The sequence below is a fragment of the Crocodylus siamensis genome, chromosome 1 (assembly GCF_052110815.1).
Source record: "Crocodylus siamensis isolate JL-2025a chromosome 1, ASM5211081v1, whole genome shotgun sequence".
Taxonomy (NCBI): Eukaryota; Metazoa; Chordata; order Crocodylia; family Crocodylidae; genus Crocodylus; species Crocodylus siamensis.
In genome coordinates this window covers 412,773,276-412,799,770 of record NC_143395.1, presented here as the reverse complement: position 1 = coordinate 412,799,770, position 26,495 = coordinate 412,773,276, and the positions used below count along the sequence as shown (strand labels likewise).

Sequence of the window (26,495 nt, the reverse complement as noted above, 5' to 3'; positions counted from 1 at the left end):
CCAAGAGGAGAAGAAGGAATTTCCAGAGTTTGGCTGTAGGTTGAACAAGGTGTAATGCAAAGAAAGGAAAATGTCAGGTGAGCATCAAAGATTAAACTGACTCTGGGATAACATCATGGCTAATGGAAGAGCCCATGTTTTGAATCCAAACAGGAGACTGGAAAGTAGAAGCAAGAGAACGAACCTGTGTGTCCTCACTCTAAAAATCAGTAAATAAGTAAATATAACCATCCCTTACCAGTCCAGAGTTTTGTTAGGCAAGGCGCTTCTGGTGTCTAAACACCTTCAAAAACATGACCTTAAGATGCAGTTTAGGTGCTTTGGTAAATACCTCTAGGCTTTGACTCTCAGTCCTTACCAATATGCAGGATAAAAGAGTCTGGTCTCATTTTACAAGACATGTAGCCAATTGTTAATACTAGGCACCAACAGAAGAACAGATTCTCCAATGAGGCCTACCATATCATAAATTTCCCTTGGTTAAGGAAACTATCTTCATGACCATGCTGAGCAACAGGAAAAAGATGGCAAGCATTTTATTTTATTTAAAGATCCAGAAAGAAGAGTATGATTGGCTTACTGCCTTGGACCAGGTGGCTATTCATAGCTCAACATTTTGTTAGTCACAGAAGAGCCAAGACGATTTCTTCCTTTTCAGGCATGCAGAGTTCACAATTAATGAATCGTGTGATTAATGCTGAAACCTCAAGGTTTCACTGGAAAAGAGGTAGCATCAGTGAGGGCTTCTCTCTTCTACCCACCAGTATTACAGCTTCTTTCTGCAATGCCAAAGCAACTTCTAGGGCTGAATAACCAGTTCACTCTCCACAGTTCACTCAGATTAGGCTTATTTCCACTTGCCAGCAAGATGATGAATTGTAGTGGCTTGTATAATATGGACACGAACTGGATCACAAATCTTTATTGCTATGACAAACTATACACATATTGCTGAAATGTAAACAGAGAGGAAGAAAATCTGCAAGGAGGTAGCTCAATATATCAAGTGTCTGCCCAAGATGCAGGTTCATGATAAGAGATGTACATCAACCCCTGTCCACTGGAAACAGAACTGAGCCCGCAGTCAGATGATGACCAGCTCTTTTGCTACAGATGCAGGAAGTTTTCAAACCAGTGCCCTGAAGGTGAAATACAAAAACAGCTTGTAAGAGCAATAAAAGTTAAAAAGTGAAGTTAAATCTATGATAAACTAACATCCCAGGGATTACAGATATTTGTGGCTTTGTACCTAGTCACCTGAAACATGCCAATAGTACCTCTGTGGAAACAACAGGGGTGTGGTCTCTCCAGCACAAGCCTCTGCCAGAAATACATGTTCACTCTTATAATAAAGAGAAACAAGTCTGGTTGGCGTTTTCCAAGTTTATTGTACAAAAGCACATTTAAAAGGGTTTATGCATAATGGGTTATGCTAGTCTATACAAGTGAATGGAAGGATTTACTATCATCCTCAGCTATCTGACTTACCTGCTGCAAATATACATTTTTACAAATAATTTATGAACACAGGGAATATTTGGCCATTGTGCTGGAAAAATTCATATACCATGCATTTCTAATAAATTGTATTACAGGCCGCTAGGGGGTCACAGGGTGCTCCTACAGGCCTTTAAAACACAAGCCTGTGCTGGGGAACAGTGTCAAGATATACCTTCTCAGCTGAAGCTCCAGAAGCAACAGAACTTGGGCAAGGACAACCCCTTTGGAGCCTGAGGCCACTAGACAGGAACAATCATTCTGCTCCAGTGGAAGGATGCCATGGTGCCTATCCTCTAGGCAAGGCTCTTTGTTCCTTTCATTTCATCCCTAACTGCCCCTTCTTCCCACCTGATAATAAGCCTGGACTACTGATCTCACTAATTTAATAGAGAGAGTGCACTACTGAACTGATTCAGAACTGTATATGCTGAAAGACCATTTATCATGCCACAACAAGATCTGCTTCAGCTCCAGAGCACAGCACAGCAGCAGAAGATCCTGCATCTTACTGACAGGACAGCTAGCTGGTTGGTTGGGTTTTTTTTGCCTGTGCCACTGCACACATTCTTCACAGAGACGTACAGAAAGCAAGTAAGAAGGAGTGTTAACAATGACAAGGTAAAAATATAGAGCATCTTCTTCATTATATGCAGAGGCAACTCAGTGATTTTACACAGGTGTTGCATTACCATTGTTCTCAGGTAAGGAGCCTACCCTGAAACAGAAAGCCTCCAGGTTTGCAAAAGGGTTGTTTGGGTTTTTTGTTTCGATTTAAAACAGTCAAGGCACCAAAAACTTTGGAGTGGCAAGGGGCCAATCATTCACTGCCTTCAATATGGCGGCAAAGGCATAAGCCAGCCCAGGAACAGCCCAGTGTTGCATTTTGAGAAGTGGCTCCTACCCAGATACAGCAGTGCTGTAGGAAAAAAATCTTTGCCCAGCACTAAAAGACCAACACACATTTTAGACATTCCAAAAAACTCTGCTCTATTTCAGATCATCATTAAACCATAATAAGCATCTAAAATGCCTTACTAAGTATTTACGTAGTAAACACTGCCAGTTTGACCAAATCCTCACTTAGGCAAAACTCCCAGTGGCCTCTACAAGAGATCTTTCCTAGAGGAGGAACTCAGGACTTCAGAATTTGACCCGATAAAAAGAGTAATGGATGGAACGTCAACATTAAGTGTCTCACTCTTCTTAATTTGATTTAGAAATGCCTGTGTTCATGGTACCTATCCATAACTTATGCTGTAACCAGTCTTTTAATAAAGGAGGCCACTTATTCTTTCATAGCTGTATTCTTCATTGCGTTTTGCAGTCTTTCACTTTAACAGAACACTATTATGGTTTGATCCACTATTTTGCAATACAATAATCTGTGTACATGTAACCCAGCAATCCCACAGATTAAGTCTTTTAGCAATTGACTTCACCGTCTGGCAGGTTTGGGCATTATATACACTTTGACTGGTTTGCTGAATGGGATAGTTCCTTCAATGCCACTTTCAGACTGTGGAAAAGCATCCATGCTGTCGCTCCACGCGGATTTGGAGATTTTAGCGGAAGCTTTGCTCCTACTGGAATCGTATGCCAATAGTAACCTCACTTCAATCTGACATGGCTCTGAAAAGAAAAGAAAGAGATGCAATACCCGATCAGCAAGCGGAATAAACAATACTGAAGAGAAAGCAAATTGCTGATGTCTTAGATATGGATGATATTCGATCTCATTTAAAATTTGTGGACGACTATGGTCAATATACAAATTTCAATATAGCTACTCCAGGTGTGCCATAAATTATCCCAGCACCCTCCACAAGTGCCACTCCAATTCTCTTCCCCAGTCCAATCTCCAATCTGCTGCTTTGCTTTCTGCTCCCTGCCCCATGTCTTGCTCTGCTTTCTACCTTATCTGCCATTGTACTGGTCTGCAGCGTGCCACACACACAGGAACTGCCCGTGCCACTTGTTGCATGTATGCTGCAGGCTGACCACCCCGGTTTACATGATCAGAACCTGATCCTGCGTGGCAAGGACCAAAGTATCTATCCTAGCAATTCTCAACAAGGGTGCCTTGAGAGCCTTTCAAGGGTGCTGAAGAGTGACATGAAATGTTAGCACTGTTAGGTGTGCAAGCATGATTCACAAGACAAACCCAGAGATTTCAAATAGAAATTAATTCTGTCCTGCTGTAGGCTGACTTCTCTGCAACGGAAGAATCACTCTGTTGTTTTTCTGTAGCCAAAAGACAAGTGAAAATTAAGTGTGGCACTTTCTCCCAGTGGTGCCTTGAATCTAAAGTTGTAGATAACCACTGATCTGTCTTCCCAAGTCAGACTATTGGCATTTACACTGGTGTGACTGAGATGGCAATCCAGCATGCTTAGAGCAAATACAGTTTTGCCAACTGTTTATCTTGATAGCAGTCTAAGAGAGACTCCTAGGACAGGCTTCAATGAAGAATTCTAATAGCTAGGACTGGAAAGAACCTCAAGAAATCATCTAGACCAGCCTCCTGCACTGATGCATAGATTTTAGGGTCAGAAAGGACCTATTAGATCATCAAGTCTGACCCCCTGCCCTGGGCAGGAAAGAGTGCTGGGGTCATCTGAGGTGTTTGTCCAATCTCCTTTTAAATACCTCCAAGAAAGGGGACAGCACCACCTCCCTTGGAAGTGTATTCCATATTTTGGCAACCCTTGCTATAAAGAATGTTTTCCTGATGTCCAATCTAAATTTGCTCTCCTTCAGTCTGTGGCCATTGTTTCTAGTTACCCCAGTTGGTGCCCTGGTAAACACTGTATCCTCTGTTTCCTGCTGTCCCCCCCCAATGAGTTTGTAGACGGCCACAAGATCACTTCTCAGCCTTCTCTTGCTGAGATTCAGCTCCCTCAATCGGTCCTCATAGGGTTTTTCCTGTAGGCTTTTAACCAGACAGGTGGCCCTTCTCTGAACCCTCTCCAGGTTATCTAAATCCCTCCTGAAGTGCGGTGCCCAAAACTGGACACAGTACTCCAGCTGTGGCCTGACCAATGCCACAGAGGGGAAGTACCACCTCCCTAGACCTGTTTGTGATGCACCTATTTATGCAAGAAAGAGTGCAGTTAGCTTTACACTGGTGTCTCATGTTCATTTTGAAGCCAACTACGACTCCGAGATCCCTTTCCGCAGTTGTGCTACTTAGAGTGGTGCCTCCCAGGCTGTAGGAGTGTTGATGATTCTTCCTCCCCAGGTGCAACACACGGCACTTGTTCTTGTTAAACTGCCCACATGTCTCTAGGCAGAAACCGACCTGTCCACTACCACTCTCTGGGTGTGTCCCATAAGCCAATTTTCTATCCACCAGACTGTGTAATAACCTACATTGCAACTGTTTAGCTTATCTTTAAGAACTGGGTGCAACACTGTGCCAAACGCCCTTTTAAAATCTAAGTAAAAAACATTTACCTCTATTCCTTCCTCCAAGCATTTTGTGACCCAGTCATAAAAAGAAATCAGGTTAGTCAGGCAGGATCTGCCTGCTATGAACCCGTGCTGGGTGCCCCTCAGCATTATATTACCTGCTAGTCCCCCACAAATCTGATCCCTAACAATTTTCTCAAAGGTCTTCCCAAGGATAGAGGTGAGGCAAACCTGCCTATAGTTACCTGGTTCCTCCTTCCTCTCCTTCTTGAAAATAGGGACCACACTGGCCCTTTTCCAATCCTCCAGGACCTGTCCTGAGTGCCACAAGTATGCAAACAGTTGCACCAGTGGTTCCATTATGACTCCAGCTAATTCCCTAAGTACCTTAGGATGAAGATCATCAGGGCCTGTTGACTTAAATACATCCAACCCCTCCAAGTGCCCCTTTACTAGGTCAGGGGCAGAATCAAATATACCTTGATCATCCTCAACAGCTGTTTGCCTATCCTGCTGTTAAAAACCTGCAATGAAGGAGGTTCCACATCCCTAGGCAGCCTATATCAGTGTTTCACCACCCCAATTAACTGTTAAAAAGCATTTCCTAGTATCTAGCCTACATCATGTTCATTGCCAGTTCGGCCAATTTCTTCTTCATCAGGTATATACTGGGATGCTGGTGTCTCCCTCGGTCTTCTCTTTCTGGACTACAAAAATCCAGTTTCTTTCAACCCTTCCTCACAGGACATATTTTCTAAAATTCTTGTTTTTGAGGAAAGCAACATTTTTCTTAAAGTATTATGCCAACAACTGGACATAGTACTCCACTTGAAGACTCATCAGGGTGAATACAGCAGATAATTATTCCCATGTCATATCTAAGGCACATTCTGAAATACATCGCCTTTTTTTGCAACTACATCATACTGTTGATTCCCATTTAAATTTGTAATGGACTAGAAACCCCCGGATCCTTTTATGCCATACCATTTCCTATTCTGTTATCACCCTCTTGCATCTGATTCCTTCTCCCTAAGAGTGTAGCAGCCTGCCCTTACCTTTACTGCATTTTGTCTTGTTCATTGTGGAATCTCTCTCTAATTTGTCAAGATCATTTCAAACTCTGACCCTGTACGCGAGCACACTTGGATGCTCTCCCAGCTTGGTATCACCTGCAGATTTTACAAGTCAATGCTCCATTCCACCATCCAAATCATTAATACAAATACCAATTAGAGTGAGGCCCAAGATAGACCTGTACAGACCTATTTGAAATGTTCTCTTAGTCTGAAAGCACATCACTGATAACTACTCCAAGAACGATTTTTAGCCGCCTGTGCACCCTCCTTATGGCGATTACATGTCCTAGATCACAGCTCCTTAGCTTACAAAAATGATAGGTCAGATACTGTCTAAAGTCTTACTTGAGTCAAGACAGATCAGATCTATTGCTTCCTTTTTATCCAGTAACTCAACAACCCTATCACAGAAGTAAATTAAATGGTTTGATGAGATCTGCTTTTCTTGTTAAATTGTTTAATACTTCGTTTGAGATGAGAGTTAAGCTGACAGCTTGAAAAGATCTTGGCTCCTTGCCCTTTTCCACTCCTCTGGGACCTCACCCATCTCCAAAAGCTTTCTAAGATGCTTCCTAATTGTGTTGAGTGTACTTTGGGTATTTCCTCAACTGCGCAACAATTATTTTGGGGAATTTCAGACCCAGCCAATATGATACTATCATATTTAAGTGCTCTTAAACCGGCTCTTTCCCCTGTTCTGGCCTATACTTCCATCTCTTTGTTAAAGTTCATTTTGCAAATCTTCTGGTCATTTTGGTCAAGACTAAAGCAAAGGTGGCACTGAACACTTCAGTCTGAACGTTCTTAATGCAAGTCTGTCATTTCTTTAGCTGCAGGGTAAGCTTCTCTTCTCCCCATTTTTGCTCATGCTCCTGATGTCTGTGACTAGACATCTCAAATGTTCAACAACTGCACCATTATTCTCACGCGTGTCTCTAAGAATAATGGTTAACATTACATGATCTCTTTCCCTCAAGCACTTTATTCAATAATCTACACAACACAGTAAATAGCAACCCCCAAAACTGAGATATTAAAGTAACTTGACCAAGATCACACAGGAGGCCTATTGCAGAATCATAAAATAACAGGACTCATCCTACTCTGTGAAAGCCATGGCAAAATTTCTATCAACTTCAACGGAGCATGAAAACTCTACATTCAGGTGCTCCATACCTTAAAAGAAAGCCATCTTCTCTACAGCACACAACCGAATAAATGAAAGCTTCAAAGCTATATTACATACCATAAATTGTAGAAACGTAAGAAATATCACAGCAAACAGAAAACTACAATAAATGTGAGTTCTGGTTAGAGAAATATTCTACCAAATACTGTTAACCGGAAACGGATAGATTCTTTGAACAGAATAAAGTGAAAGGGAAAAGCAGGAACCCTGTTTAGGAGACACTGAAAAGAAATATTGGACCTTTACGTTGGTAGACTAATGCTCTATATACCAGTCGTGGAAGCACGTTGTAGAGGACAAGTGCAAAATGCCAACTACTACTGAAATATTAACATCAAAGCCCAAGATGAATTCAGGGATACAGCTTTTCTTTTTAGAGAAGATACAGAAAAGCATACATTTAAAATCAGCGGTAAAGTACTGTCAAATGCACAGTTTCAGGGTTTCGCTATTGTGTTCAAATATTCTTTGGAAGTAAAACAATGAATTACTTGGATCACTTAAAAAGGACTCAACATTTCTATAATTAGGATACTGCGTCCCAGGACCTAGTGCCAATTGCTCTGTGCTACAAAAGGAGTGACTGGCATTTAATACCTGTTTTCTCATTCAAAAGCTGTGTCCTGGAAAGCGTGCTCCTCTTTGGGTGGCACGCAAGCTCTCTCTCACCAGCAGCAGGCTGTTTGGTTAGCTAAGGAGCAGTGGCAAAGGACTGTCAGCCCTGTCAGGCTGAGGGATACAACTGCTCAGAGGTCACAAGGATACACAGAAGCTCCCTCCAGAATATGGAAAACTCTGGGGAAGGAGGCAATGACAGCTGGAGACTGCATTTTCCCCAGAAGTCCTTTTAAGAGAGAGTAGCATTGTCTGTGCGAGATGTACCTCAGGTACAAAAGGCTGGGATAGGAGAAGATAATATACACAACCATGTGCTCTTTACCTGTCCAGGCAGTGTGCGAAAGGTAAACCTGAGTGATCAACCTGTGCCTTCCAGGACCAGGATTTCGAAAGTCCGCTGGTTTAGGATGGATTAACTGTGCCTGCCCATCTGGATATAATACCTAATGGAAGTAAAGAAGAAACCACCAGAAGTTTGTTCTTATTAATGGCTTTTAAACAGAATTTGGCTGCAGATGTTTTGTCTGGCATTTCTAAACATATAATGGTGAATGCCGATGAGGGAATTGAATAGGGGATAGATCACTCTAGAAACATCCAGTTCAATACTTTCTGTCTATAGCATCCACTTCAACACTGTCAGAGACAGGATACTGAGCTAGATGGACCACTGGTCTGACCCAAAAGGCAAAAGTAGTTTTGGGATGCATCAATAGAAGCATTACATGCAAGACACAGGAGGTTAGGGTATTACATCTACGTTGTGTCAGCGTTGATGCTAGTCTTATGTACAGTTTAGAGCATGGATTTTATAGGATGGTTTGGATAGGGTTGATCCTGCCTCAGGCAGGGGATTGGACTACATGACCTCTGGAGGTCTTGTCCGGTCCTACTTCTCTATGATTTTATTACGCTTATGTTCTTAGTTTACTGTACTAGGAATTTATACACTGCGGTTGGCTTTTCTCATGCTAACTTATATTCCTGCCTTCTTAACCTTGTAGCTAATCCTCTAGTTTTGTTGGCTACATGGTGGCCATTCCAGGCTGTTGCATAGAAAAACATGCATTAAAACTGGCTTTCACCTCTGCACTACACACTGGGTTTCCCAACCTGCAATGAAAACCTTTAGGGCTATACAATTTATTCTGAATTATCACGCCCATGTCCTTGGTTATGTTTGATGTAAGTGACTAAATAGCATGAAGGAAGTTTAAAATAAGGAGGACAATGTTCCTATATCTTTGTGTAAGCTTTCAAACAGCAACTTCTGCTCCCACCAGTTCATTCACCCCTCTGATGCATAGCGTCTAATACTTGTTTTAGCTTGTGCCCACAACAAGCTTCCTGAATACAAAAAGCAGCATTAACCTGAAAAATGTACAATGACAGAATGCCATCAGAAGGCTTGACCACTTGGAATTTTATATAGCTTACCCCAAAGCCCTGATTCGTCCCATAAGCGGACGTGGACTCAAACCAAAACTCCCATGGACTGTGCTTAAGTCAAAGCCTGTGTACTAGATGCAAACTAGTACCTAAATAGATGTGTTTCTCAATAGGGTGCTATAAGATCCTTTGAAGGGTACCACAAGGTGTTAGAAGATAAGCACATAAGAGGAAGCTCAAGTTCAGTCCCTGCCCAATACCCAATGTCCCACTTCCAGAAGGGCTGGGCAGGAGGTAAGCACCTTCATAAATAAGTTGTTTTTTGAAGTGGGCTGCTGCTCAATTCACAAGAGCTGTGGAGGGATGCTTTATGTCTACTGAGTACTGCTTAAGTCTAAAAAGGTTGAGAGCCACTAATCTAAATGTAATGCTATATTTAATCACAGAAAATAACCCCCTCATCAAAAATAAGCATAGCATTTTTGTAATTTAAGAATATTATCATTATGGTGAACACTAGGAGAAAATGCTAACTCCTGCCAATTATTTCCATTATCCTTTAAAATAATCATTCATTACCTGAACTTTAACTGTGCTCTGAGGATCCTGCACGTGTTCCAGAGTTGAATCAACATCCAAAGCCACAACTAACCCTGATGTGAACCTCAAAGGGTTATCAGATTCACCAGTAGGTTCAATGATGTTTGCAGAAGCTTTATGGAGCTGGAGCAGAGGAAGAAAGAGACAATTATTCCACCTCCTAACAAAGAATCCATTGTGTGTGAATTTTTTAAAATTCCTGATAATATCTAAAAATTATTCAAACTCTTTATTTTTTGGCAACCATCCTGAAGACCCTGACATTTAGTATGAAGAAAAACATCTCTCATGACTGGCCCATAAAAGGCTCATGGTGGCCCCTCATGAAGTTAGTTCTGGGAACAGGTTGGAAGATGCCTCTATTTCACTCCTCATGGACTACTCACCTCCTCTGGCAGAGGGAGGTGAAGGAAGGCGCTTTGTCGTAGCGTTGTCTGCAGGATTTTTACCACTTCTGAAGGCTTGGAGGTCACAAGCCTGGGCATCAGGTCTAGCAGCTTATCCACAAAACTGCCTTGCATGTGGGGGAGCTCAGAGATAAAACATCTGTGTGTGTTAAGAACATAAGCAATGTAAATCAAAGTCATTTCCTAGGACTGTATTCCTTGGCTCTCTCAATGGTTCAGCTTTATCTATTTCACCTATCACAACAGAGCTGACATTGTGCAAGTGTCAGAATCAACAGACAAGCTTCAAGGTCAGCTGCAACATTAACAAAAAACCCACCTACTACTTACCATGTTTTTTTGTGACAGGTTGCCACATGGATTCCCATTTCTGGTGCACACATGGGCACAAGATGGGATTAGTTTAGCCAGCAATTATGTTGGGGCCAGGCCTCCACCCTAGGGCTCCTCATACCCTCTCCGCCTCCCAAACTGGAAGCATAAAAGTGTTGAAGAAGCCCTACCCATCCTTCAGTTCCTTCACCAACATGGGATCCAGCCAGTATAGGATCCAACAGCATCAGGGAAGAGGGGAGGTCCTGGGATGCATATGCACACCACAACTCTAAGAAGGAGGTACTGTGCAGTCACTGTTTTTGATTCAAGCCATTACCCAGGGATTCTGTTCCTGCTGACTAGTGTCTTGTGACCTAAGCGTTAATCAGCAAGTGCCAGAAAGCCTATTTAATGACTGCAAAACAGTTTTGCCAAAGAGGAATTGGATCTTGATGTCTCAACTAAGAACAAGGCCGGGATGACAGTGGGGTCTGGTTCCCATGCAGCTTCCTGCCAAATTTCTAAAACGGATATGCTGCTCAGTGCAAACAGATTTGATGCTATTAGGGTACATACAATCTGCATTGGTGGATTTAACTTTGCTAATTCATGGCATCAGCTAATAGAACAGACACCCATTTAATTAATCACTAGGTGAATACTAACTTGAATTTCATCCTGTCAGCAAAAAGCTACAAACAGCTGGGGAGATCCTGAATAGTCCAACTCCAAGGTAATATGGAAGAGTCCTAATTATATCAAGGGTATGCAATGGAGAATTCATAGGACCTACAGATCATCTCTGGAGCTTGTGGCATGACAGCACTGTACAAATAGCCTGGGATCAGGAGAAGGCAGTCTACCATTTCTTGTTCTGCTCTAAAGTAAATCAATCTGCTGGTGTGCATCCCCAGTTGCATAGGGTGGTCTGCAGGACTGGGTCAACAGTCCATTCATTGTCCTTAACCCACTGAAATCAGCTATAAGATTTTGCAAGCCTTATAGACAAATGCTAATGGTGGGATCTGATAAAACATGTACCATGTCAGAGATGAAGAGCTCTGAACTACTCTGTGGCTGAGTAAACTGAGAGGATTTATTCCCAGAAAAGGTGACAGGGTAAGGATGTTAAAGGCACAGTGGAAGGTCCCATGGACACAGCTGACAAAAATAATCCAGTCTCAGGTGCATGTGCTCCAGAAGTAGCAGTCATGTGAACAAGTACTTGAAAAGAATTCACAAAAAATACCAAAAGAAATGTAAGCAATGCAGCAAAAGCTGGCACTGTGATAACCGAGTGTGGCCACGTTAAAAGCATTAGAGAGGAGCTGTCAGAGTATCAGAAACCAAAAACTACCTTCAGAGTTTCTCACCTTCCTATTAACTACTACTTCCCAGTGAAGCTGTGCTTACATATTCTGTTTTCCAAGACCCTGATTCTATATCAGGCAGCAGGAGTTTTATAACTGATTTCAACAGGTGCATGATCAGGCCTTTTATGTACAAAGCATACTGGTGCCCTTTGGAGCTGCATACACACAGGTGAAACCAAATATCAAGCATGAAACTCAATGCACAGAGCTAGCAGTGCCTACTGCCCAACTTAATTCTAAAACAAAAATTAGGTATCTGAAAGCTTAAGATTAATCTGACACATTCTCTACTTAAGATAGCATAGAAAAAAAGAGAAAGAAGTTTAAATGGAAAAGGAAAAGAGCAATGCACTTACCTCTGAAAAGAGTCCACTTCCTGTAAAAACTTTTCACACATCCCAAAAAGGGGTTCCACTCTGAAGTGAAGATGAATGGAAAATAAAAGGGAAATTAGAGAGAAACTGGCTAGACAAATCTATGGCTGGGATGATTTAGTTGGGGATGGTCTGGCTTTGAGCAGGGGGTTGGACTAGATGACCTCCTGAGGTCCCTCCCAATCCTAATTGTCTATGATTCTGTGATGATCAAAGTTATCTGCATGATTAAATATCTACCCAACTGGGACATAAAACACCTGTTGTGAGAAAGAAAGGTCAAGCAAAACATCATTTTTCTTTCCCTTACCTTTTTTTTTTTTAAAACAGAAAAGACCTGTTAACCAAGTTCACGATGGAATCCTTTAACAATACTAACGTGCAACTTTTCTTATTTAAATATGTCTAAAAATAAATGGCATGCTATAAATTTTCAATAGTTTCATTTATGTATTTTATAAATCAGTGCATCATAAACAATTCAAATCAAATGATTTGTGCATTCCAAGCTATTTTATAACTTGATTTTGTGCTGTGTAGCTGTACAGGTTCTTTGATTAAATCTTTTCATTACCAATATACATTCTTTTAACAAGCAGTTATTTACATCTTTGCTGTTTTCAGACATGGGAGGAGCTGGCTACTGACCAACTCCAATGGCACCGTAACTTTAACCATGCAGCTGCCCATTTTGAGGTAAAGCATCTTTCCCTTGAAGCAGAGAAGAGAGAGCAGAAGAAGAAAAAGGAGAGGAAGCCTGGCATATGGCCTACCCTACCCTGCAGAAAGACCTGCGGCTCAAGGACTGGACTCTTAAGTCAACTCAAGACCCATCAATGAGCCGTGGTAGAAATCCTTCTCGAATTGAGGGATTGCTGACGATGACAACAATGACGTTTTCAGCCACATGCAAGGGAAGGAGGCTATTATATTACAGTTTTCCTTTCAAGAAGCCCCATCTCCTTGACTGTAGGCAATTCTTACCCTCTTGTGGTACGTGCAGTCACTATAAGCTGTAACGCTTTTGCTTGCAATCTCATGTGATGAATAATGACCACTTGTCTATTTTCCACTCCACTGTACATGAACTCCATTTTGTAAGTTTCTTCCATAATCTACAGTATAGACAACATGGGATTAATTGATTATCAAACTGTTAGGTTGTTCAGCAGGCACGGTCATTGATTCTACTTCTTCTGCCTTTACTGAGTAGCATATTATTCCACAAGTAGCCCCCATTATTTCAGTGGAACTATACCCATGATATACTGCCTAACAGGCATAAGGGCATCAGAATCTAAATCTTCATGTAAATTAAAGAAATACAATGCACAATCCTTGTGGAAATAAGCATTCCTCTCTCTGTCTCTTCTCCGGTATCCTGTCCTCCTCGCATCTACATAGTAAGCTCTTCAGGGCAGCATACTCACTAGCCACACCCTATATTACTCACGCTAGCCTGCTGTACCAGTCCGAGACAGTGACTCTGAACCATGGTACCCTGGGGTCCCTCGAGATCCTTTCAGAGGTGCCATTTGGTCTCATGCAATATTTGCTCTGTTAGGTGTGCAGATATGATTCACAAGATAAACAGAGATTTCAAATAGGAATCCACAGTGTTAAAAACATTCTGCCCTGTTGTAAGCTTTGAGTTCTTTGCAACCAAAGACTTGCCATGGTATTTTTCTGTAGTAAAAATATGAGCAAAAACGAAGAGCTTATATTTTCCAAGGGGTTCTTTGAGCCTGAAAAGCTTAACAACCATTGATCTAAAAGGTAAGCAGCAGAAGGTAGCAGACTCCAAAGAGGAGGGTGCTTCAGATCTGAAATAAGTGATTTAGAGTCCTTCGCTTCAACAGCACTAGGCTGTATTAACAGAAGTGTCACTTGCAAATCAAGGGAAGTGATTCTTCTGCTCTATTCAGCACTGGTGAGATCTCATCTGGAGTACTACGTCCAGTTTTGGGCCCCATTCTAATACTATAAAGGCTGTAGTCTGTTTATCCGTAACACTTTATTTGCACTCTGATTGGTTGTCTGAAACAACCAAAGTGCTCCAAGAGCATCCCAGACAGGAAGTGGTGGTGGGGCGCCACCATGACTGTGGGGACAGAGTTGGGGGGGGGGGGGGCGAGGCCAATGCCACTGACCTTGCCCCCCGCCCCCGCTTTGGAGGCAGTGGATGGAGTGGGCCTGGACCCCAAGTGGCAGTGGGGGAAAGAGGGGAGCAGCCCTGGGCCCGACACAAGGGGAAGGGGGTGGGGAGGGAAGGGAGGAGTGGGCCCAGCCCTGACATGGCAGGGGAGGGAAGAGGAGGAACGGGCCCAGACAAGGGGTGGGGTAGACACAGGTCTCTGTCCCCGTCCCCTCCTTCCCATCATTCTTGATGAGCAATCTGCTACTAATTCAAGGAGGTGGACAGACTGGAAAGAGTCCAGTAGAGAACAACAAAAATTATTAGAGGCTTTAGAGGAAAGACTTATAGAGAAAAGGTTGAAAAAAAGTAGCATTATTTAGTCTGGAGAAGAGAAGACTGGGGTGAGGGGGAGGAATTTGATAAGAGTTTTCAAATATCGACACGGCAACTACAGGTGATGGAGACAGGGGACAGGATTAGAACCAATTACCTCAAAATATAGCCAGGGAAACGTAGGTTGGAGATCAAGAAGAACTTTCTGAGTACAAAGGTGGTCACTCATTGCAATAGGCTGCCTAGAGAAGCTGTGGATTCTTAATCCTTGGAAGTTTTCTACAGCTGGCTAGATGGATAATTGACCGGGATGGTTTAGTCAGGGATGATCCTGGCTTGAACTAGATAGACTGGGATACCCTTTCCAACCTTACTTTCCTATGGATTTTTCTTTTTTTTTTTTTCTTTTTTTAAAGAAGGAATACTCAATTCTCTTACAATCAACCTTACAGTCATGAAATAATTCACAACCCATTTTAAGTGATAACTACACTATACAAGAGGGGTGCACTGATAAAGATTTTTTTGGCCAATACTGATGGCCAATTATTAACCAGCCATATCAGCCAGTATCAATCAGATAACCCAGGGGTGGGCAAAATACAGCCAGCCCATGGAGTGGCTTTATCTGGCCTGCAGTGTGTGTCTCAATCCTGCTTGGCACAGGCACTGTCAGGAGGTGGCACGTCCTGACTCCCCCTGGGCATCCAGAGGGGTTGGGGCAGCTCTGCATCTGGACTGCCTTTCTAGGCAGATCTGGCAGTGGCAGTTTCTTGCATCTGCAGCTGCTGCTGGCCCGAGGCCTGCAGCAGTGGTGGGGACCCATACTGCACAGCCCCGACCCTGCACCTGCTCTGGGCTCACCTGCTCATGCTAAAACAGCAGCAGCAGCAGCAGCAGCCGCCAGCCAGAAACTGTTGCTAAGTGCAGAGGAAAAATGTCCCCATCCCCCTTACTGCCGCCCGGCCAAGGCATTGGGCTGCCCTGTGGTTCCGCTGCTGTCACTGCGGCCTCTGGGCTGCCCACGGAGCAGTGATGACAATGCAGAGCAGATGCAGGGCAGCTCTGCATGGGCTCCAAGTGGCTGTATCAGTGAGCACCGGGCAGCAACAATGGGGAAAGGCCACATTTTCTGCCCAGCCAGCGCTGCTGCTGCCGCAGTTTAGTGCAAGCAGGTGAGTCTGGAGCAGGTGCGGGGTCAGGGCTCTGCAGCAAAGGTCCCCACCAGTACTGCGGGGCTGGGGCCAGCAGCAACACCAGGTACAAGAAGCTGCTGCCATCTGGTCTTCCTAGAAAGGATGTAGCAGGCAGCAGGATGTACCACAGGTGGGCGGTGTGGAACAGGCACAGGGCATGCTGGGTTGAAGCTGTGCCTGGGTTCTGGCTGATCCACTCCTGCCGGGGTGAGTCTGGAGTGGACGCAGGGTGGGCCTGGGCACTGCTAGGAAGGCACCACAGGGCGTGCAGGTGCCAGGCTGTTGTAGGGCAGGGGCAGGTGCTAACCAGCTCAAGGGATGCACATATGGGCTCCCATGCACACCCCACCGTACTCACAAACCCTCCCCTACAAACCACACCCTCCCTCACATTCCCACGCCCTTCCCCACATGCACTGCCCACACACCCATGCACCTCTAGTGGGGGTCCCACTCACTGCTATGCACCCACACCCCCTGCCCACACACACTCCATTCCCACCCCCCACACATACCCCAAGCCACCCTCTGCCTCCACACACCCCACAAACTCCATACCAATCCACACACCCATCCAAACATCCCCACAAACCCCCATACCCACCCACATCCACATATATCTGCACAGCCCCCAACAAACCCCACACTTCCTCCCAGATCCCCTAAAATATACAAGAGTAAGACTTCATTTTGAGCTATTATGCAATCACCACTATGTACACAACACAAACACACACAAATCAGGAAAATAAATATTTTAAATAAAATTAAAATACATTATTGTGGACGTTTGATTTTTAGCATACAACTTGTTTTTTTTCCAGTTGCAAGATGGCAAACCTCCTTCCCAAACACTACTTCCAGGGCAAGGGGAGGGACATCAGGTGGCAAAGGTCACAGATTAGGGAGTGGGGCTTCTGCCAGCAATCATGGGCACCTGTCAAGGGGCAGGGCTGCCCTTGCAGCCCTTGACAGCTCGCCAGAACCTGTTAAGCAGCCCTCCAGTCAAAATAATTGCCCACCCGTATGATAACCAATATGCAACCTGGCAGCTTGGAGAGAAGCATCTAGCCAGCAAGCCTCAGTGTGGGGTGAGGGCAGGCTGCTAGCTGTGGGGTCAGGGCCAAGGGTTGTGCCGGCTTCTTCCTGGGAGTGGGGCTGGGCCAAGGCTGCGCTTGGGGCAGGCAGAGCCGGAGCTGGGAAAGGGGAGCTACGGGGTGTACTACAGCCGCACAAAATTACCCGTAGCCCTTCCTCCCAGCTCTACCATTACCCACCCTGAGCACAGCCCCAGCCCAGCCCCACTGCCAGAAAGAGGCTGGCGTAGCCCCCAGGTCCAAGCCTGCAGCAGGCAGTCTGCCCTCACCCTGGGCACACATGCTGGGGGGACACATTTGTCCCCCTCATGTCTCCCCCTGGGTGCACACAGCGGCAAGAGCCACACCCTGGACAAGCCACCCACAACTTGGCCCTGTGCCCCACCCCAGCACCAGCCCCTACCCTTGATCTACTCCCTCCCTCACCGTGGGGGCCTCAATTGGTGCCTCCCCTTTCCCCAAACAGACTTATAGGCCAAACACTACTCTCCAAACTGCCGGGCTGCATTCCTGGCCGCATGCAAGCACGTGGCATTTATGGGTGACATTATTGGCCACACTGGCCATTAAAGCTGATTGCTGATAATGTTAATTTTCCTTTTATTGGTACAGATACGATACGGATTGATATGTCGGTGCACCTCTACCACATAACACACACATCTTTCTGGATTATTTCAAATATTCCATTTGTAATGCTACAATATATTACTCAGTAGACCAGTGATTCTCAACCAGGGTGCCATGGCTGTCTGGGGAGGAAGGAGGAACTGCAAAATCTCATTAAGGCTGCCTAGTTCCTGTATGGAGAGGTAAACGCTCTCTTCCCCTGTCTAGCTTAGCAGCTTGATTCATCCCTTTCACGCTTCCCATGCTCCTGGAACCTGCAAGAGGAGCTTGGGGGTCACTGCCAGTACACGAGACCTCATGGGGTAAAGGTGGCCCCTGCTGCAACATTAGCAGCAGGGACCACCTTTACCCCTCAGGTACAAACTGGAGACTAGGAGGGGACACACAGTGGAAAGAGCATAGCATGGCAGGGTTAAGCCCCGCCCCCACTACCCTCAACTAAATCAGTGGTTACCTTTTTAGTCTCAAGACTCCCTCCGTCTCTTTTCTGAATTTAGACTAACTCAACAATTCTCAATGGGGCTGTTGCAAAATTCAGAAGAGTTATGGAGGGTTGCCTTGAGCCTAAAAAGTTTGACAGCCACTGAAATAGAGGAAGATAGGTTTAAGTAGATGAAACAAGTACTTGAGTTAAAGGTAGCTAGCTTCTCTATAATCAGCATTTCATACTGAACTCAGGTACTGGGAAATGACATGATAGGACAGGCTCACTCATCCTATTGGCTGCTAAGTGATCTGTAGGTGCAATCAGATGAGATATCAGCCTCCCTGAGGATGTGCTGCTGGGCAGAGCTCCCAAGAAAGATACTGCAATTAGAGAAAGATTTACAAGGCTGATAGACATTTGTTTCCTCCAGTCTCTAGGGGCAGCCATCTACAACATAGAAGGCTCTGACAGACAGAGATAGCTACCTCTCGCTACATTTTAATTAACTGGAGACTGAGTGCGTCAATATTTTTTCCCAGCAGGTCGACATAATCCTTGCTAGTCTAGGTTTGTTTCCAGTTTGTTAAATAGCTTGCTTTCTTGTCCACTTTTATTTAGGTTCTCCAGCTTGGGTTTTTTTTGCACATGGTCACCATTGTGTCTGCAGCTGTAGCCTTTGTTGGCTCACAGATGGCTCTTACCCATACTAAACATGGGCACGAATCAAGGTTTGGTTTTGCGTTCACAGTTTTCCTAAGTTCAGATGTTCAGTTCAGTCTCAAACCTGAACTGAACAAAAAGAGTTGTATACCTCAGGTCCAGCTCATAGACAATAACACACACTCCATCTCTAAAGCAGTCATGGATTCTAAATTTCTAGCTTTCACCGCTGCTCCACTGTCATTTAAGGCTCTTTTAAAACTGACTGTCAGTGCTTAAAATACAGACTATCGCATATAAGGGGGCTGGAGCTGAGTTGATCTTGCAAGCTGACTCCCCAGAAGGCCATCAGAATTCCTTATCAGACTCCCCAGATGACTATCAGCCTCAGATTCAACTGGAATTAAGTCAACCACCTAGCTATACCTTCTGACATTGACACAGAGAACTTCTAATTTTCAGCTATCAGTTTAGTTATACTGAAGAAGTCATAATCCTAAAAATCTTGGTTACAGTTAATTTCTCATAAAACTACCACTTGATTACCTGCTACTTACATAATTATTTTCTAAATCAGCATCCAGGCAATAAAGCATCTCTCCAATATTCCAGGGGTCAGGAGCAAGTAAAAAAAACCCCTTATATTTGGCTCATCTTTCACACACAATTCACATGGCTTTTGGAATCCAAGATTACTGGCATTTTTCATTTACATAGGTGTCATAGGCATAGAGCACAAAAGAAAAAGGTCTCTACCCAGAGGACCTGACTTGGAAGACATGGCTTCAGTCTCACCTGTCTTGCTGCTGCTGATGCCAATGCATTCTGCTTCAGGTACAGAGGAGCCGCCACGTTCCACAGTTTTTCCTGAAGGGCCTACAAAAAAAAACCAACCAAACCAAACCATGGACAGTTCATAATTAGGTAATACACCCTACTGGGAATATGAAGTGCTCAATAGATTTAGGAATAAAGACTAGATAAGCTTGGTGTTCTTCCCATACAACCCCTCTGTGCTGGTCCAACAGCAGCACTGACTTTCTTCTTCCTCAAGAATGTGTCAGCATCATGCTGTGGTACCCTCAGGAATAAAAATATGGTGGGGGTCACAGAACTCCAGATTTCAGGCACTAAGAGCCAAACTCAAAAAATTCTCAGCTCCAGGTATCCCAGAACATTCTTGTCCATGACTCCACCCCCGCAAGAGGCCAAGGAGGTGATAAATAAGCTCTAACAGCAACTTATTAATTACAGACAGCAAAAGTAAGAGGTAGCAAGGCTGATGTTTTGCCCAAACCCACTGCCTCCATCCTACCTCCAAATTCTTTTTCCTTTCCATATTGCTGAACAGGAATTCCCAAGAAGCCAGGTTTCAGAACACATAGAGTATATGCACCATCTGAGTTAGCTCTCAAAATCCTGGTCCATCACCTCCAAAAAGAAGGGAACACCTACAGTTCTATGTCAGGAACCCTGTCAGCCCAGAGAGATTGGGAAGGTACAAGCCACTTCTGTTTTGTGGGAGATAATACCCTTTCCTGACATAGTATTTTCCAGATGAAAGGGGTTGGCTTGACACATAGGGTTTTCACTTTGTAATCTATGTAGGAATATAAATGGATGGTGTTTCTGAACTGCTTATGGTTTTTCTCCAAATTATTATGATTATTATTACAATGTTTTTCTTTGTGATCAAACTTCTCATTTAAGCACAGTTCCCCTGCCTGAGCCACCCAGTTCTTACAAACAAAGCAACATGTCTTTGTCAGAAGCACAAGAAAGTATCCTCTTAGCCCCTGTGTACCTGTTCACTCCAATTACTCCAAGTCTCAAAATGACTCCCAAATCCTGTTTTTCTGCATGGATAGCACAAGCTGCTTCTGCAAAAAGTTGCTGAGTCAGCAACTGACTAGTGTACTGACCTGTAACTGTGCTTATGTAGAATATCTTTGGAGTGAAAATGAGTCAAGGACTTGCTAGCTTGGTGTAAGAAATTCCAACTTGTAAATTCACTCTGAACAAAGAAACTGATTTCCCCCTAATTTTCATAGCAGCGCTGTATTTCAGTAGGTAGTCATGCTAGTCTTCTGGGAAACTGTTTACAAATCATTCATGCTTTGCATTTATATAGGTCACCTTCAAAGCAAAAAAACCCTAATTTTCACATCATCCCTGGAAGCCTGGTAAGCCTGCTTCCCATTTTGAAGAATGGAAAATGAGGCAAAGAGTACAAATTCCCAAATGCAACAAGAACATGACCTGGTTATCAATAATGGCTCCTGATGAATCAGTTTACCTGCTGTCATTTAAAAAAAAAGATGGGACCACTTTTCAATAACATAACTGAAATTGGGCTTGCCCGAGTCTGAAATATCCTTTCTACAAAGGTGCTGAGGGTAATTTTCACCCACCACCAGTTCAACCAGTTTTAAAAGCAGTTCAGCAAAAGCACTTGCTGACAGCCATGAATAGGAAAATGCAAATTTCCTATTGAACAAAGCTTCTCAATGATCTTATCTGCACTCACATTTCAGCCAGTATAGCTGTATTGTGCAAACCCCAGCACAGACACATTTTTACACTGCAGATCACAATGCAGACCACACATGCCAATGTAAACCAGATATATACACGAGGGAGTTATGAATGCAGCTGTACTGGTGGGTGAAATCACAGTGTAGACAAGGTATAAAGATGACTTGCCAAAGCCACAGTGGGGAAGCAGTGTCAGAGCCAAGTTAAAAACTCCCCAGTCCCAGGCCAGTGCCTGGAGTACCACTGCATCTGAGATCACACCGTAAATCAGTTTTCCTGAAGCAGACCTTAGGAATCGTTTGATCCACTAACAGGGAGAAAATGTGAAATATGCAAGAGCTGCTTAGCAAGCCACTGTGAAATGCAACAGCCAGTTACAACAGAAATCCAGCTCTCAGAAATGCAGAGGAAGCCAAACCTTGATGAGAAGCAGCTGACACCGAAGGTAAGTTGCAGTGAAGTCTGCCACCCCTGCCAGTTCTGACTGCAGTTCTCCAAGCCTCTGGAGGTCACTGGAGCAGAAACAAGAAAAAGCAAACATCATTTTTATGATGATGATGAAAATAAATCACCATAAATGCCAAATCTCAATGCATTGCAAATCCTACAGCAGTGGTAATTCTGATGTTACCTACTCCTGTGCCTTGTCTCTGCCCAGCCCCACAAGCAGCAGTAGGAAAACACACAGTACAGATCAGCCTATACCTTGGGACCTGCTCACTTCTCTCCCCTTCCTGAAAGCTGACACGAGCACAGCAGGAGAAGCAGTTAGTCTGTCAGCCTGCATTACTCTGCAGCCCTATGGGAACTGTATAGTGTAGCAGCTTCAGATTTAACTCAAACGCTCCAGATTTTTTCAGAGCAGCAAACAGTCCATTTGTATTAATCAGCTGGGAAATCTCACTACTGGTACTGGCTAAGATGATTTGGAACATGCTGGGCTCATGTAACCTGTTATATTTGAAATATAGCTGCATTTTTAAAATGTGGTTTACTTTGCAAGTCTGATGTACAATCTACAAGATATGGTTACATAATGTAATACATAACAAGTAACTACACAAATACCAGTGTAGCAGTAAGCCATGTTGGCTCTCAGAATAAACTGGGCAATCTAAGAGAACATGCAAGGTTTTACTGCTCTAGCTTTTGTGACATTTTAAACCAAATCTAGGTTTCTAGCAAGAAAACATCCATGTCTCCAGTTCTATAGAATTCCAAGGAATAAACAGAGCCCATCTCCTTGTCATTTGTTCTGAATTCTGCTTTGCAATGTATTATTTTCAACTTTATCTTTTAAATCAGCATTGTGGTTCCTTGCTTGACCCCTATAGTAGGCATCTTATAACAATAGGTAGCAGGGGCTTCATTTTAATTAAACCTGCTGTTCGTGAAATAGTTCCCAGCTTAAGACAGTACTAAACATGCCATTTGTTTTGCCATTTGCTGTCAATTTGGAAAGACTCTATAAGAATCCCAGTCTCCGCAGCCATGAAGGATCCTTCCCACACAAAGCAGCAGCTCCTTCCTTAGACACAGCCACATAAATCCAACTTGGGGCACATAGAGCCATTCACGCCCACCCTTGCCATTTTAAAAGAAAGAACCACATACTCCTTGTGGACCATTCCCTGTGTCCTGCTCAATGAGTGCTTATGTTCTGAGTGGAGGAGAGCTGCTTTCTAACTAACAGTTAGCCAGGAAACTCCTCCTCCTGTGCTTTGACAATGCAGTTAATGCTCATTTCTATAGCAACATTAATTAAGCCTCAACACCCCTGCAAGGCAAGCAGAGTTCTGAATCTGCAGATGGAGGAACTGAGAAAGAGGTTAAGCAACTGGCTAAAAAGTCTCTCTCTCACCCCACCCACATGGCCCATGCTCTAACCACCAGCAAAACTGCTGCAGTTAGAGCTGTAAGTGAGAACCAGCAAAACATGCCACTTCACTGGGCTGTACATGACTTCTCTACCTAATACTAATGGCAAGGGAGGAGGGAGTCTTCTACTACTTCTTCCCTTCCTTCCCCCTACCCAATAGTCAGGGCAGCAGTCTCTTGTATACCCCCAGAAGACTTGCATTACAATCAAGTTGTTTTAATTTGTTCATGGGGGCTTGGGGGTGGTGGGGATTAATCAATCCGTAGATGAAATGGGAGAGGCGGCACAAAACCTCTAGTTCCAAGCTCTACTGCATCTTTATCTAAACTAAGGCAGGCTGTGGGGCACAACAACTTTGAAAGTCAAATATCATCCCCAAAATAACTACTGGGGTGAAAGGGCCAGACCATTCAACGACACTGATTGGTGGGAAGAACACTCACCAGAAGTGCTACTTCCCCCACCTTTCCACCCCTTCTGGGCATTGATCTCTGGATTTTGTGGCAGCTAGAACTGGACAAGCAGAGGTAGGGATGCAGACCTTAGGGTCAACCTAAAGGTTTCAGACAAACAGAAGAAAACTCTGAAGACAACTGATCTGCCTGCATACACAACATGGCCACTCTAAATACAAGATAGCTGCTTAGTTTCCATGCCAATAGTGGTAATGGGGTGGGGAACACCCATTACATTTTATATAACCCAAGTACTGTTCATCAAATTATTCTCTCCAGCAGAGAGCTCAATCTAAGAGCCCTCAGAAACTGGGAAACTAAACAACAGTACTGGGAATCAAGGAGCTATTTCATAAAACCTGGGAACTAGTTTCCTTTTCCCTGTCACAAGAGTCAGTACACCTTACCGTATGGTGAATTCGAGCAGTTCCTGTGTGCCCTGTGGGTCCAAGTGCTGAAGATTGTAAACTCGCTCAAGACTCTGCTGCAAGAACTGCTGGGAAGGATCTTCATGTGGTGTAATGCTCTGGGACACAGGGGAGGACACCAGCTTTCTACCTGGTAACTGAACAAAAGGAAACCAAAAAGTCTTAAGTCCAGATAACAGGATCTCAAAACGTGTCCAAAATTAAACAAGATGAGTCCAAAGTGAGAACTTCAACACTTTTTAAAGTTCAGAATAGCCTACAGTTTCATATCTTTGTTGCATAACACTAGTTCCCTCTTGCCAAAGGTCTCAAGTACAATACAATTAAAAACTTCAACACCTCTGAGGGAAACATCGCGCTTTTACAGTGAGGAAGAGATTTAGGCTAAGTGACACTGCCAAGATCACAAAGTAAAATTCACCCCTGCATGCAAAGCAGGTGCGTACAGGAGCCCACTTAAGGCCACCTGATGTCTCGGGACATAATCAACCATGAATGCAATCAAAATCAATCAGAAATTAGTTAATTGTGCACACCATCCACATGACCTGAATTTCACCAAGTCACAGGCAGCGCCGTGAAGATCTCAGGAGTCCTACCTTTCAGTCTCTTTGTCTAAGAACTAGTTAACACTGCCTGTCACAGGAAAAAAAACCCTGACCTTTCTCTTAGACACTATTACAAAACCCACACTGCAATTATTTAGTGTTTTTTTGCTGCTCTTACAATACAAATGCAAATACTCACCCACCTAAAGGAAATAAGTGGTTAAGGAAGGCCAGTATTCTTTAAAAAAAAAAAAAAAAGTGAGGAATACCTCCACTAAATATTCACAGCAATCAAGAAAATGAGTGGTTATTCCCAACACCAAAGTGCAAATCAAGGTGACTAAACTTACTCTCAATGGAGGGACGAGATGGGAGAGACTGTCACGAAGATAGGCATAGTGCCTAAAGGTGTGATCTGAGAACAAGGCTGGCATTGTTGGGCAAGTTTTAGCAGCATTAAAAATGAGGACAAGAACAGCAATATCTAATTAAATTGTTAAGGAGAAAGGAGGGAAAGAAAAAGGTGATTTTAGATTCTTCAGAGAATGGCAAATTAAACAAACACTGAACAACACTTCCTTGCCTGGAGAGTATTTATGAAGTTCTGTACAACAAGAATGAAAAATAATAATCATCATCATCAACAGTAGTAAATATGTGATATAAAAGGCACTAAATGTTTCAGTGTGGTCCGCAGACTGGTGCATCATCATACTGGTGAAAGCGGAGAAGCAATGGAAGGGAGGAAAGCAAGGGTACATGCTATACACTGTGCTACATGGATACCATGACTGAACACTGACTGTAGAGTGACTCCACAGCCCAGAAGTCAGGACACTTATGTGAGAGCTGGGACACCTGGATTCCAGCCCCATATCCAATGAAGATTAGAGATTCTTACCTAAAGTGGAACAGCTCTAAGGAAAGAGGCTAAGGGCATCCTGTCTCCAAACACCCTGTGGCCACAGGGGCTAGGGCAATCTTCTGGGAGCTGGAAGGAGGGAATCCAACTTGTTTCCCCCACAGCCTGCACGAATGCCCTAACCACAGGTTGGGTTTAAAAAAAAGTTTCTCCAACACATTTACTGTTTGGTGAATCTACTCCCAGAACATCTTCAGCTGAAACTCATTGACTAATTCAGTGCAAATTTGCAAATGGTTTTGCTTGAAATCAAAGCCACACTTTGCAGAGAATGACTTCTTCACCAACAAATCACATTACTGAACTTTACTATGGAGTTCCTGGCTCCCAGTTCTGTATTAAAACCAACACCTTCTTCTGAAGCAGGAGTTGTACACACAGTCATTTGGGGAGAACTTGTTAACCAACCTCCTCTGAACTGGAATAAGAAAAAACTATATATAAACTGAAAGAATCTTCTTCCTCTAAATTTTTCTAATCCTGGCTCAAAAGAAGTTTCAATTTATTGCATTTAACTGCCTGGTTAGGTATAAATTCTTCTCTGAACTCATTTCAGATTCCTTTCATTTCCCTTGGGAGATTCTGAGAGCCTGGGGACTTGTTTCAACATCTCAGAGAAGTGTGAGAGAAATCTCTTCCAGTCCAACTTTTCTCTGCACACATTGTAAACAATATCACGTCTGCAATTAGACAAGTGAGGAGGATAACCAATAAAAAAATTTGTATTTTATATTCCATTGTTAATGATGATTATGACAATGGTAACTAATTCTAGTGCTTTAGATGTTCAAATGCAAACAGTGACTAAGGATGTTAACCTGTAAACTTAAACTAGAACTTAAGGATTTGTTAAAGAAAACAGAGTCCCAAAGACCATGAATTACAGCACAAATGGACTTCAGCCACCTCTGAATGAAAGAAAGTAGTGAACCAGTGGATCTACAACAGTGAAATAAGGGGAAGTTTTGGCAAAGGTCCTAAACACCCCCTCCTCAA

The 26,495-nt window shown here is 43.6% G+C and overlaps 1 protein-coding gene across 3 annotated transcripts in view; it reads right to left on the bottom strand.

The window, feature by feature from the left end:
• Positions 1-904: 904 nt before the first annotated feature.
• INTS4 (integrator complex subunit 4) overlaps positions 905-26,495 on the bottom strand; it is a 51,910-nt gene continuing 26,319 nt past the window's right edge. For 2 of the 3 annotated variants that reach the window (XM_090030705.1, XM_090030704.1), the window contains exons 14-24: positions 24,928-25,061; positions 24,009-24,166; positions 21,686-21,779; positions 19,528-19,608; positions 13,237-13,367; positions 12,235-12,294; positions 10,170-10,329; positions 9,763-9,906; positions 8,117-8,237; positions 2,940-3,129; positions 905-1,139 (exon numbers count right to left, since the gene is read on the bottom strand). In XM_090030705.1, coding sequence (XP_089886831.1) covers positions 1,127-1,139; positions 2,940-3,129; positions 8,117-8,237; positions 9,763-9,906; positions 10,170-10,329; positions 12,235-12,294; positions 13,237-13,367; positions 19,528-19,608; positions 21,686-21,779; positions 24,009-24,166; positions 24,928-25,061 — 1,286 coding nt within the window. In that variant the 3' untranslated portion in view covers positions 905-1,126. Of the gene's footprint in view, positions 1,140-1,368; positions 3,130-8,116; positions 8,238-9,762; positions 9,907-10,169; positions 10,330-12,234; positions 12,295-13,236; positions 13,368-19,527; positions 19,609-21,685; positions 21,780-24,008; positions 24,167-24,927; positions 25,062-26,495 lie in introns of those variants that run through there. The other variant, XM_090030706.1, reaches the window with a different exon arrangement.